Raw genomic sequence first — 14,420 nt, 5'->3', positions numbered from 1 at the left:
CCAAAAAAAATTCGGTCTATATTTTTAGTCACTCGATTCACAAGAGGATGCATTAACAACCGTATAAAGCAGAAGACAAATTGAAACTCACCTTTTTCAGAGGAGTAGCTTGTCTCATATCATACAGAACTATATTCCTGTCCGAAGCACAACTGCCCAAGAGAAATGTCTAAAAATAAGTGTAACAATTATCAGTTAAAAGCCAGGTTTGGCAGCAAACCATGTCCATTTGTGAACAAATGATTTAATTACCCTTTAAGATACAAAGCTGTAACACTAAAGTTCATTGTAAGAGGGTTCAACAAATGACTCCTAATCTTGGCAACCAAAGCCAAAGATTTTCATGGTTAAATCCCCATGCATGTATTTTAGATTTCTGAGATGATATTGTAGATATTCTGCATTCTATTTTATAGCAATATATTTTACTTACCCCTTCTTCACTTAGACCTGTCTCCTGTTCTTCCATATTATAAATAACACTTCAGTAAACATTTGAATACATTTAGATCTTCTTTTCCTAAGGATAAGATTTTAGTAGTGGCATCACTCTAATCAAAGAGCATGAATAATTTTATGGCTTATGCTATTCAGAGGTAATGGTTTTTCCAAAGAGTTATAGCAGTAAGCACTGCAATGTGGAAATATATTAATTTTACTACACTGGGCAGCAATATTAAGTATCATTTAAAAATATTACATCTATGGCAGTATTTCCTAAATATACAGTCGCCCCTTGGTACCTGTGGGTGATTGGGTGCAGGATACCAAAATCCAAGGATCCTCAAGTCCCTAATACTCGGCCTTCTGTAACCAAAGATGCAGAACCCGTGGATTTGGAGGGTCAACTGTATAAATTATTGCTTTATTAACAGTTAGACATTTCCTCATGGTTATTAACTCTCTGATGTTTCAAATATTTATTTGTAAGTCAGTTATAAATGTGTCGGACATCCCTGGTGGCTCAGACGGTAGAAGAATCTGCCTACAATGCGGGAGACCTGGGTTCGATCCCTGGGTTGGGAAGATCCCCTGGAGAAGGAAATAGCAACCCATTATTCTTGCCTGGAAAATCCCATGGATGGAGGAGCCTGGCAGGCTACCATCCATGAGGTCGCAAAAAGTCAGACACAACTGAGCGACTTCACTTATAAATGTGTCAAGTGGTTACATGATCCTTGGCATTAAGAGAAAATAAGCTCTCCACCTACCAATGGAATCCCAAATCCCACTCCCTGCAGCACCGTTCCTCCTCACCCATGGGTGCCTGATGTAACTCCTGGCTTCTGCTTATATTATTCCTACCGAAAGCATAAGAGGAACTGGAAGAGTTAATTACTAAACTGCTGTATAGCCTGCTACATTTGTGTATACCGTTCAAATAAAACTCATAAAGCCAATGCCACCATCAGGATCTCAGTTCTTTCCCAAACTCTTTTTAAACTGCTTCCTCTCTGAGCTTTTCCCCTATGAGTGACTCCTCTCAACCTTTCTTAGTTTCTCATTATTTCACTCTAAGGTCTGACCAGGCACTGTTCTCAAAAAGACTTAAATTTGAGCAAAGCAAAAAATTCTACCAAGAAGGAAAGCTGACTTTAACGCTGTAAGATGTAGCAATTCTTGGCATAAACTTTTGGCTTTATTCTCAGCTTCAATATTTTAACAGAAAGTTGATTAGTGATTAGAGGAGACAAATACACTCCATTTGTTCACAGCAACATGCCCTCCCCATTAAGTTTAATACAGGGTCAGGGTAAGAGACATGCACACCATTTGCTTTTACCACCAAGTCAAGGTCATAAGGTTAATAAAACACACACACACACACACACACACAGCTGAACAAATAAGAGCTTTTATACAGGCCAGTTTGAGAAACATGGTTGCTAGGTCATCACTAATCATCAATTATGATTTTAGGATTGGCCATCAGCTCTACCGACGCAGGTGTTCACCAGAACAGAGAAACAACAGATCTCATTTACCCATTGGGGAAGTAGGAATCAGGATCTGTTCCTTCTGGTTTTTTTGTTTGTTTTTTTTTTTAACAGCATAACACCACCATCTTAAACTTGGGTAGCACCTTTTAAAAATATTCACATATATTATCACATTTGACACTTGCAACAAACCTAAGTACACTGGAAGACATAATTAATCTCATTTTAAAAATAGACAAATACAGAGAAAACTTATGACTTGTGAAAGGTCAACACTGGCAGGAAATACAGATCCAGCCTAGGTCCACAGCAAGGCAAGACATTAAATTTTCTCACAAGTCACTTGTGTTCGTAGCCTGCTTCTGCCCAGGGTCACCGTGGCCTGGTCTGTAAGACTGACTTGCATGCCATAGCTCACTTCAACAACCAAGGGGAACCCAGGGAAGGGAAATGGACGGTGGCGTGAGGAAGAGACAGACAAGAGGGACAGGTATTCTGTCCCAGTGATCAGCAAACCTTTTTTGTAAAGGGCGACAGGGGACATAGTTTAGGCTTTGTAGTGCCAACTCAGTTACAAACAATACATGAGCAAAAGGGCACAGATGTGTTCCAGAAAAAAACTTAAAAAAACCCAGAAACAGGCAGTGGCCTCACAGACTGTATCTTGCCAATCCCTGCTCTAAGCCTGCAGCCTCTCCCACAAGTGTTTACCGGTGTGGGTGAAGGAAGGGGGGTATCCTCTAACTGACTTCTCAGCAGGACTTCAAAGCCAAGTTCATATCATACTACTGCATCTCACTCTTTTTAAAAAATACTTTATTTTTATAATTTTATTTATTTTTGGCTGCACTGGGTCTTCTTTGTGGTGTGGGGTTTTCTCTAGTTGTGGTGAGCAGGGGCTTTTCATTGCGGTGGCTTCTCTTGTGAGCACAGGCTCTAGGGCGCATGGGCTTCAGTAGTTGAGGCTCCCAGCCTCTAGAGCACAGGTTCAATAGTTCCTTTCTGGCATGTGGGATCTTCCCGGATCAGGGACTGAACCCCCGTCTCCTGCACTGGCAGGCGGATTCTTTACCACTGAGCCACCAAGGAAGCCCCTCACTCAGTCTTTATACCCTGCTACTTTGACTCAACCTTTATTTCTCCTTTTGTCAATCAAGAGTCCCTTAAATGCAAAACTTGCAGATGAGAATTTTCTCCGGTACCATCTAACAAGATAATCTCTTAATAACTTCTAAAACCAGCTCATACACAGTGATTTCCTTTTCTTCCTTCAGAAAAAGGCATGTTGACTGTGTCTTCTGCACAGTGAGTTTATCAGTTGTTGTGCATTCAGAAAAAGCTCAGAGAAAGGCCTGGAGTCCAGGAGCTGGCTTGGCCTTCAGAGCAGCCTCCATTCCTAAGTTTGGACCTAAATAAACAATAAGTAGGCTAATCTCTAACTCTTCCCTTAGATCAGGAAGGAATTAGGAATCACAATTTAATCTTCTGAGCGAAGAAAAAATAGAATTATAACGAATTATCATGTAGTATAAAAATAACCATGCATATCATTGGGAAGCACTGATGTGCTTGTAATGTACAAATGATTAAAGAAAACAATGCTCAATGCTTCTTCTTCTGACCTCCAACAGAGTAAAGAAGAATTAACATTTTTTTTTAAAGGTAATCTGTGAAACATGGGGCTTCCCTTGTGGCTCAGCAGGTAAAAAATCTGCCTTCAATGCAGGGTTCAATTTTTGGGTTGGGAAGATCCCCCTGGAAAAGAGAAAGGCTACCTACTCCAGTATTCTGGCCTGGAGAATTCCGTGGACTGTATAGTCATGGGGTCACAAAGAGTCGGACACAACTGAGCGACTTTCACTTTCATTTTGTGGAACATGAGTGCTGAAGGTACAAATAAAACTGCAAGTTCCTCAGGATGGTATGTGCTTCAGTTTTACCCCCACGAGCACACGCATACACTGCCTCTAACAGTGCTGAACACTGGTGTCTGCGACTAAACCTTGGACAAAGATGTTGAGATCTGACCAAAGGAAGTGGGACTCAGACATAACCTGGAAAAATGACCAAATGGGAGACCACCACTAAAACTCAGAAAATTCTTAGATCACACATTCCAATTTTTCATGAATAGAGGTGAAATTATATAATAAAGAAACAATAAGCAGAACATATTTCAAAAAGGAGCATTACCTCAATTGGGTTAAATTTAACACTGCTTATACTGTCAAATCCCCAAGTCATTGAACATATAGGATTGGTTCTTTGTTCATCCCAAATGTCTACTTGCTGTCCACATGTGGCAAAAACAGCTTCTTTCCAGTGATGATCAATTCCTGTATACACTGTCTTTAAAAGCAGAGAGGTTGTTACAGATGAGTCTTTTCATTAGTACTTCAAATCTACAGAATAATATCTTAAAATATATTTCTCTACACTCTCATCTGCTTAAGAAAATCCCTGTTCACTAAGAAATTTCTTTAAAGCCCTTACTTAAAGGAGAAAAATCTACCATAAGAAGTGATGTTCCTTATCACACATTCTGGGAATAAAGCAAAATGTTAACATGGGATGTATTTAATTAAGTTTGAATACATAGCACTGAAGTAATTTTTAAACTGTCACTGGGTATTGAAGGATCTTGGAATCAACTAATGAAACACAAAAGGTAATTTCTAAAAACCTTAATTCCATATTTAACACATGAAATACTGATTACCAGGAAAGAAACACAGATAAAAACAACTGCATCCAAATTCAGAAAGAGAAACAAAATTAGCAAGCATGGATGCTAAGGTTGTTAAAAGCAATAAAATCTCATAAATTTGGTATTTATTTACTTAAAATACATGACTCATCTATTCAGGGCCAGATTAAAGCCTACCTTTGTACTAGACAGTAAAAAAATGTTTGCAAAGCAAATTAAAGGCAACTATTCAGCCGATACTTTAAGTTTTTAAGAACTCTTTATCAACATCTGCAGATTTAGAATTATTTCTATTCAAGTCTCTACAAACTTTTCCACAGTAAGAATTAACCCCCAGTACCACAGAGAAAGGGTAACACCAAATATTTCAAAAAATCTTTGGAACTCCTAGCGATAGGACATTTCACAAGAATGAAACATATTTTCTTTCATGAATTACTAATTTTTACCATCTGCAAACTATTTCCATTTCATATTAATATACCACCTCTACATCCTTCAAGAACATTTAGATTGACCATTAGAATTCAGCAAAGTCCTAATCATGGGCCAAACCTCTCATTTAAAAAAAACAATTTAGAACTTCTTGAAGCCTGAAGAGCAGAACGTAAATATATACTAAAAACTAAAATGACAAAAAGATTTTAAAGATGAAATATTTAAAGATTAATTCTAATTTTAGAATTCCCCTTAGTATCAAAATATAAGGATTAAAAAACATGGGTAGAGCAAATGATCCAAATTATTAAGCTATAACTTAAGTTATAACTAAACTATATCAACTGATTTGCAGAATGCTGTTAAGAAACGTAAATAAGATTTATATAGAAAGCACACTATTAAATTAATTTCCTAAAGAATACTTTAGGAAAGTATGCTGAGCTTTGGGAAAGATCCATGATATAAGTGAGAAGCTGAAGCACTATTTTTTCTGACCCTTTATCTTATAGATCTCCTCCCATGTTCTTGCTATAGGAAACGTTTCACTGCCTCCGCTAACTAAAAATAGAAACAGAACACTATCGCAACTGAACACCAAAGAACTGCTCAAACTCTTTAACTGCAAAGGCCCTCTGATTGCATTAACTATTGCTTAAAACAGGTGAAGTACTGCAGCCTAAAGTGTCTGATTTCTTTTACCTTTTTATGAAATTGAAATTATGATATAATTGTAGGTAAAAGAGAAGAATTTAAGTAGCCCAAGTATGGGTCAATTTATTTTTGTACCTTTCCTAATATAGTATGCAGGGGCTCCTCCTCTTCTCCGCAGCTTGGTCCATCCATTTTCCATTGCTTCACAGTTTTGTCATCACCAACCTAGAAATATTTACAATGATAATGAAGAACAGTTATAAACTGTAAACTTGCCAATGCATACAACAAATTATAAACATCTTTAGTTTAAAAAGTAACATGTACCACATTCTTCCAATACTGTATTTATTGATTCATTTATGTCCCACTTGTTAAAGATTTGTGATAAACAGATAAAACGCATAAAATTTAAAATAAAATAGGATGAATAGAGCAAAACAAGAGTAAGGGTAGAAATAATATTACATTATAAAGATGGTAAAAGCTGCATGCTGTAATAAGGATGACATTTCAAATTAAGAAGAAAAATTAATTACAATAAAACGGTATTGTGAGATCAGGTTAGTCATTTAGAAAGTATGAACCAATGTGACATCTGATATAAAAATATAATTCCAGATAACTTTAAGATACTAGAGACAAGGCATTTTTATTATCTTGGCATGGGAAAAGTCTTTCTTTGTATGACTCAAAACTCCAGAAACTATCAATATTAAGGCAGAAGTTTTCAAACTGTAAGACGTAGACTTCTGAAGGATACCGAGAATTTTTCAGGAGTCCATAAGGGTAATATTATTTCCTTCATGTTAGCACAGGCATTGCTTGCCTTTTCACTGGAGCTGACGGTTACAGAGATGGTGAGAGAAATGGTGGGCAGAACTGCTGGCACCTTAGCCCAAATGAAAGTTAAGGAAACAAACTATGGTAATTTAAGGCTTTGGGACATGGCTGATATGTTGGGACATGGCTGATATCACATAAACATTGATATAACTAAATTGTTTTGAATACGTTTCCTCAGGCGAGGAAAACAAATGGGATTCCATCAAACTAAAAAGGCTTTGCACAGCAAAAAAAACTATCAATAAAGTAAAAAAAGATATCTGCAAACAATATATCCAATAACGGATTAATATCCAAAGTATACAAAGAACTTATACAACTCAACATCAAAAAAACTCAAAAAATAGGCAGAGGCTCTGAATAAACATTTTTTTTCAAAGACACACAGATGCCAAATAGGTACATGAAAAGATGCCCAACATTACTGCTCATCAGGGAAATGCAAATCAAAACCACAATGAGGTATCACCTTATACCTGTCAGAATGGAGAATGGCTATTATTGAGAGAGTCAATTCCTAGGTAGGTTAAGAAGTACAGGGTCCCCAAGGAGGAGGAAGGGGTCCAGAGTCCTTTAGGAGGAGCAAGGGGTCTGGGGATCTCAAGGAGAAAAGGACAAATTTTTTTTTCTACATTGCTTTGTCTTAATCAATATAACAATATATCTTGCTCCAGGATATGTTTCTCCTTCTTAAGAATCTTGAGTTAACCAATTCATTTCTTTTTCGTATGGAAATGTTGTCTTAATCTATTTTAATGAACCCCAGACTCTATCTTCAAGTTGGTTCTGCCAAAGGGCCTAACTTACTTACTCAGGTATTGTTCCCCTAATCTATGTAAACAGAACTATTTGTTGGTATTCTGCCCTCCTACAAGATTCAAGTCAATCGTTTTATGGCCAGGGATGAATTATCTGGTACCATTCTAAATTTTATGACATTCCTTTCATTTCATTAACAGACTGTGAGTGACTATATAACATACAGCTAAAGATTAGGAGGGGGGTACTCTTTTGCCCCCTTCTGATGCCTATGTCAGAAGCTTTCTCTATCTCCTTTATACTTTAATAAAACTTTATTACCAAAAAAATAAAAAAAATAAAAGAAGAATCTTCTGACTAATCCTGTCACCTTAAAATGTACATTATGTGAGTGGGTCTGGCAACATCTTTCTATTGTTACTTCTAATCTTGTTAATTTAAGATGCATGTTGTGGGAGGAGGTCTGGGAAAAGTATATAAGACCTCGCATAGACTAGTAAACAGGGGTGCTCTCCGGCCCCCTTCTGTGTCCATGTCAGAAGCTTTCTCTGTCCCTTTTTCACTTTAGTAAAACTCTGCTACACAAAAGCTCTTGAGTCATCAAACCTGGTCCCTAGTCCTCAAGCTAAATCTTCTTCGGAGATCACTAATCCGACGTTGTTTACTGTAAGCTATCATTATCAAAGCCAACAAGAAACAAATGTTGGTGAGGATTTGGAGATAAGGGAACCTTTGTGCACTGTTGGTGGATGTAAACTGGTAGAGCCACTATGGAAAACAGTATGGAGGTTCCTCAAAAAATTAAAACCAGAACTACCATATGATCCAGTAATTCAACTCCTATGTATTAACTGGAAGAAAACAAAAGCACTTGTTAGAAAAGATATAAAGATATGTGCACCCCTATACTCACTGCAGCATTAGTAATAATACCCAAGATAGGGAAGCAACCTAAGTGCTTAACAACAGAAGAATGGATAAAGAAAATGTGTTATATAAACATAATGGAATATTACTCAGCCTTAAAAAGATAAATACTTAAAAAGTAAAAGATAAAAAAATGATTTCACTTACATATGGACTCTAAAAAAGAAATGAATAAACATAACAAAATACAAATAGAATTATCAATATAGAGAACAAATAGATGGTTTCCAGCAGGGAGAGGAGAGGGGAGATGAGAGAAATAAGTGAGGGAGATTAAAAGGTATGAACTTCTAGCTGCAAAGTATGTGTACAGAGTGGGGTATATAGTCAAAACCTATGGATATCTATGTATGGTGACATTGCAACTAGACTTACTCTGATAATTTTGAAATGCACAGAAATATTATCACTATGTTGTGCACAAAGAACCAACCTAGTACTGTAGGTCAGTTATACTTCAAAAACAAAAAAACAAACTTACAGAAAAAAAGATGGTATTTGCGATTACCATAGGCATTGGGTTGGGGCAGTGGGTATTGGAAGAAGGCAGTCAAAGGTACAGACGTCTAGTTATGAGACAAACAAGTACTAGGGATGTAATGTACAACATGACAAATATAATTAACATGATTGGATATAACATAGGAAAACTGTTGAGAGTAAATCCTAAGAGTTCCTATTGTAAGAAAAAAACTTTTTCTCTATTTCTTATTTTGTGTCTATATGAAATGATGAATGTTCAGGAAGCTTACTGTGATAATCACTTCAGGATGTATATAACCATTGTGCTGTACACTTTAAACTTATGTAGTGCAGTATGTCAGTTACACTGCAATAAAACAGTTCCTAATTCTAAAAATAAAGTTTTTAAACCTAACAACTACTTTAAATTATTTTCACTCTCCAGAGTTGACTCTATTATTGCTTATGCAGACTATTAAAACTGCCTCTAAACTGATCACTCACAGCTGTCAAATTAATCCTCTGAAAGCTCAACTCAGACTCCGTCATTTTCCTATTAAAAACTTTCAATAACTTTCAATATTTGCATACCACAGTAGCATTATTTGCAAAGGTCAAAAGGTAGAAATAACCAAAACATCCACTAATGGATGAGTAAATAAACAAAATGTGGTATATACATACAACGGAGCATTAGTCTTAAAAATGAAAGAAATTCTGATACATGGTACAAAATGGATGAACCTTAAGGACATTATATTAAGTGAAATTATCAGACACATAGGGACATAAAGCACAACAGTAATTACCAGGTAAATTACTCAAGGGCAGGAGGTTGGGGTGAGAGATGTGGAGCTAGTGTTTAACAGTTACACCGTATCAGTTCGGAAGGTGAAAAAGTCCTGGAGATGGATAGTGGTGATGGCTTTACAATGATGTGAACATACTTAATGCCACTGAAATATACACTTAAAAATGGCTAGAATGGTAAATTTTATGTTAAGTATATTTTATCATACACAAAAATCCTTCAATGACTTATTGCTAACTGACAAAGAAAGTACAAATGACTCATCTTGTTTTAATCCCACTTCTAACTGTTCTATGGCATATTAGTTCAATAGTAAGTATCTGGGCTTCACAGTTGGCACTAGTGGTAAAGAGCCCGCCTGCCGATGCAGGAGACATAAGAGACATGAGTTCAATCCCTGGGTGGGAAGGTCCCCTGGAGGAGAGAATGGCAACCCACTCCACTATTGTTGCCTGGGGAATTCCATGGACAGAGGAACCTGGCTGGCTACAGGCCACTGGGTCACAAAGAGTCGGAAATGACTGAAACGACTTAGCACGCACCCATGTAATGTATAACTAGAAATAAAAAATTTTTTAAGTATGGGAAAGGCTGGATTACATAAAGAAATCCAAGACTTATCTGAGTTCTAATGTTATTTTGCATTGTGAAAATCAGAAAGGGCCTTGGATCACATAAATGAACTCAGAAAATATTCAATTAGATTAGTTCTACACATGGTGAAAAGAGTTAATGACTTAACTGTATTATACTTACAGTAAAAAAAGATGTCCCACAAAAGCGAGTACATATTCCTCGTACAAAACCTTCATGTGCTTGTATAGTACGAATACATTTTCGTCTGGTCAAGTTCCAAATTTTAACCTATAATAAAACACACTAGGAAATTTTAGTAAAGTATAAATAAAAAATGTTCAGGCACAGAAGTACTACATTCCAAGAAAAATAAGTTCAACACTGAAAAGGCTATAAATCACTCTACCAGATGGCTAAAAACAAAATCCTCTAGATCAAAATAACGCAATGCTGAACATTCCTGGTGGTCCAATGGCTGGGGTTCTGCCTAACAGTGTAGAGGACACAGATTCAGTCCTAGTCAGGGAGGATCCCACATGGGATGGGGCAACCACAGAAGCCTGTGCGCCCTGCAGCCTATGTTCTGCAACAGGAGACGCCACTGCAGCAAGAAGCCTCAGCACCGCAACCAAGAGGAGCCCCCTCACCCACCGGTGGCAACTAGAGAAAGCCCACATACAGCAACAAAGTCCCAGCGCAGCCAAAGGTAGAATAAATAAATAAATAAAATAAATTTTTTTTTACATTTCACAGAAGAATGTCTGTTGGGCACATTGGGAAAAAAAAATGCAATGTCTATGGATACAAACATCAACAAGCAGAAAACTGAATCTCTTAAATACTCTGTTGCTTCTAGTGTAAAAGTGCTTTAAAGCTTTTCTTTCCTTGGCATAGTGGGAAATAATTAAGTGTTGAATTGTTAATAACATACTCTGTGAAAAAAACTCACTGCTAAATATCTGTATTGTAAACATGCCTTCTTACTTACTGTCAAATAGCCGAAAGCTACTACATTTTTAATTTCTTAGGTTTAGATAAGAAACTACTGAAGTTACTGATTCAAAGAAAATTTAGTCTTGAGAATTAAAAGAAAACAGGATATAGAAAAATGAAATCAAACCCCACAGTAACTCACAATTAAAGGAAGAATATTTGCAACATAACTATTTTCAGTTTAAAATGTCAGTGTTTAGTGATACTTGCCTCTCCATCACATGCCCCAGAAAGGACAGTAGCCAGGCTCTTTGGATTCTTTGCCAAGCAATTGACTCCATCTCGGTGACCATCCAGGGAAGCAAGGAATGGTTTTGCAAATACCCGTTCCAGTTTGGTAGCATTTAAAGCTCGTATATATTCTCGTGGGACCTCAAAAGGATGTAAGGTAGGATCATAGTTTCTTGGAACTGAAAGAAGAATGATTCCTCTTAATAAAATAATTCACATTTAATACCTCCTGTAGTATTCCTTGGCTAATCATTCAATATATTATTCAATAAGCCTATATTAGGGACACTGACTATGCCGAGGACTAAAACTAAAAACATTGAAGACCTTTTGTCCAGAACCTCTCCCAAATTACCAGAAAGTGATAGAACACATACATCTTGCAAAATAACTACACTATACATACACACACACACAACTTTTCCTTTTCTATGTCCTACTACGCTCTTCAACTGGGTTATAAGCCTTCACCTGCAGGGCTTCCGCTACATTCTTCATTACATTTCTTATGCTGAGCAAAAAACAAGTGCATCATAAACGTTTGCTCAACTGACCTCTTAAGCTCCTTACTGGGTGTGTGTATGTATGCTAAGTTCCTTAAGTCGTGTCTGACTCTGTGCAACCCATTGAACGTAGCCCACCAGGGTCCTCTGTCCATGGGATTCTCTAGGCAGGGGATCCTCCTGATACAGGAATTGAACCCATATATCTTGCATATCCTGCACTGGCAGATGGGTTCTTTATCACTACCGCCATCTGGGAAGCCCCCTTACTGGGCAGGGAACACTAATACTCTCCAGTGCTGATCACTGTACTGATAAGGATATAATGTTGTGATGATGATTATACTATTCATTGAGCACTTTCAATGTTTGATTTTGTGTGTACGTGTTAGTCGCTCAGTTGAGTCCGATTCTTTGCGACCCCATGGACTGTAGCCTGTCAGGCTCCTCTACTCAAGGAATTCTCCAGGCAAGAATGCTGGAGTGGGTCGCTAGTCCCTTCTCCAGGGGACCTTCCTGGCCCAGGAATTGAACATGGATCTCCCACACTGAGGGCAATTTCTTTACCCTCCAAGCCACCTGGGAAGCCCATCTGAACCCTACACATCCTTTAAAAAAATTCAGTTTAAATCTTGTATCTTCTACAAATTTTTCCAAATACCCATAATTATGCCCATCTCTAAATTCAATTCAGTCAACAATAAACATTCAACAAAGATATATGGAACACCTCCCATATACCACAACACTCAGGACAACAGAGCAAACAGACTCACAGGACATATTGATGTATGTTGTTTTTATACATTTGTGTGTTATCAGCTGTATTACCAACAGAGTTTTAAAAAAGGAGATTCCCTGATGCCCACACCCCAGATCTATGAGTCAGAATACTCAAGTAAGTATTTGAATACTGTACAACATTTACAAAGACCACTTAAACAAAAAAGTCTATGACCAACCAGTTACCCATTCCTTCATTAAGACATTAATAACGCAACTACTAGGTGCCAGGTGCTATCTAAACACAGGGGACATAGAAACAAACACGACTGGGCCACTCTCTGCAAGCTCAATCTGATAAAAAAGGACTCACAGTCACAATAATAATGAGACAATGTAATAAACACTCTGATATTAGTATAAAAATATGAAACAGAAGCATAAGAGGGTGCCTACATGTGTAGAGGATGGGGGGAAATCTGCAGGGGACAGAAACTGGGAAGAGGTGTGTGCCATCGCATGCTTGAAAGAGAATGCCTGAAACGCACACAGACTAACAAGAGAACATGTACACTAGCTGTGGGAAAAGTAGTCACCCATGAAAGGAGAGAGCAAGATGGGACCAAGTTCAAGGAGTAGGGATGATGTCAAGTCCGAGTGACATAATCTACTTTGCATTTTAAGAACATTGCTGTTTTGATACTTAACCTGTAAACATCTTTTGAGCAGAGACCATTTAGTTTGCATTGCTCACAATATATACTGATAAGCTATATGACTCAATCATACGGAAATATTGTTCCAGCCTCACCTTCATGGCTCACACCTACCTCAAACTCTGAAGACATGGCCCTTCTCTTATGCTTTAAGTTTACTCCTGCCTTAAGGCCTTTGCACCTGTTATTCGCTTCGCTTAGAACAGTCTATTCACACATGCTTGTTCACTTAAGCTATAATTCATAAGCAGTTAGCAGGTTAATGGGGGAACAGACCAGTACAGATAAAACCCATTAATTTCATTTTAGTCATTCCCCCACTAAACTTCTCCACAAGAGTTTTTAAGAGAAAACTGACGGCTTTAAGTGTCACCTTTGTCTGTTCCCACATCCCGAAGTACGTAATTTTAAGTAGCAAAGTTGTCGAAAGTTAGAGTAACAAGGAGAGGTTTAAGATGTTTGCTTAATTGTTAATTCCTTCACAATCCTCGAATTTGGCTCATTCAAGTCCACGTTCCCCCCAACAGGACCCTGAGAACAGAGAGCAGCTGAAAGCGGTGTAGACGGAATCATTTCCCCATATAACTAACTGCCAGTGACCACTAGACAAAAATTATGAGGAATGGGATTTGAAGACAAGTGTTCTGCTACCCAGAACCAGAAGCGCTTTATAAACCAAGAGCCCTAGCGAAAGAAAACTGGCAAACAACGAGAGTGGAACACCAGTCTCCCCTCCCCGACCAGCTTTACTCGGTGAAGCCGAGGTCGGATCCAAGGCTGGCGGACTCCCAACTAACTTGTCTCACCTCGGTGTAAGTCCAATTTGGTTTCGCGGACATAGTGGTCGGGGTTCCGACTCAGCATCTTCACCTTCATCTTGTTGCCAGTTCTCCAGGGATCTTACGACCCTTTCCCTCCAGGCCCCAGATACTGCCTCCGCAGACTCCTTCTCCACCAACACATGCCACTTCCGCTTCTTCCCGACCACTTCCTGTCATGTGACTTCCGCGGAGCGGAAACCGTCCTCAGATGGGCCCTGCGGCGCTCCGTAGTCGTGCGGACAAAGGTTGGCTGGGGGCGGTGCTTCATCTGTGTTCTCAGATCCACGCCCTTCAGCCTAAGCCTGTCCGCGGA

At 38.2% G+C, this 14,420-nt stretch overlaps 1 protein-coding gene across 1 annotated transcript in view; it reads right to left on the bottom strand.

Moving 5' to 3' along the window:
• Nucleotides 1-14,263, bottom strand: part of DCAF13 (DDB1 and CUL4 associated factor 13) — a 28,419-nt gene extending 14,156 nt beyond the window's left edge. Inside the window, exons 1-6 of the mRNA XM_065902736.1 lie at nt 14,093-14,263; nt 11,324-11,523; nt 10,301-10,408; nt 5,875-5,964; nt 4,134-4,289; nt 92-169 (exon numbers count right to left, since the gene is read on the bottom strand). Coding sequence (XP_065758808.1) covers nt 92-169; nt 4,134-4,289; nt 5,875-5,964; nt 10,301-10,408; nt 11,324-11,523; nt 14,093-14,162 — 702 coding nt within the window. The 5' untranslated portion in view covers nt 14,163-14,263. The remainder of the gene's footprint in view (nt 1-91; nt 170-4,133; nt 4,290-5,874; nt 5,965-10,300; nt 10,409-11,323; nt 11,524-14,092) is intronic.
• Between the last annotated feature and the right edge of the window lie 157 nt (nt 14,264-14,420).

Source organism: Muntiacus reevesi, chromosome 12, assembly GCF_963930625.1.
Source record: "Muntiacus reevesi chromosome 12, mMunRee1.1, whole genome shotgun sequence".
In the NCBI taxonomy this organism is placed as follows: domain Eukaryota; kingdom Metazoa; phylum Chordata; class Mammalia; order Artiodactyla; family Cervidae; genus Muntiacus; species Muntiacus reevesi.
This window is presented reverse-complemented; position numbering and strand designations above follow the sequence as displayed.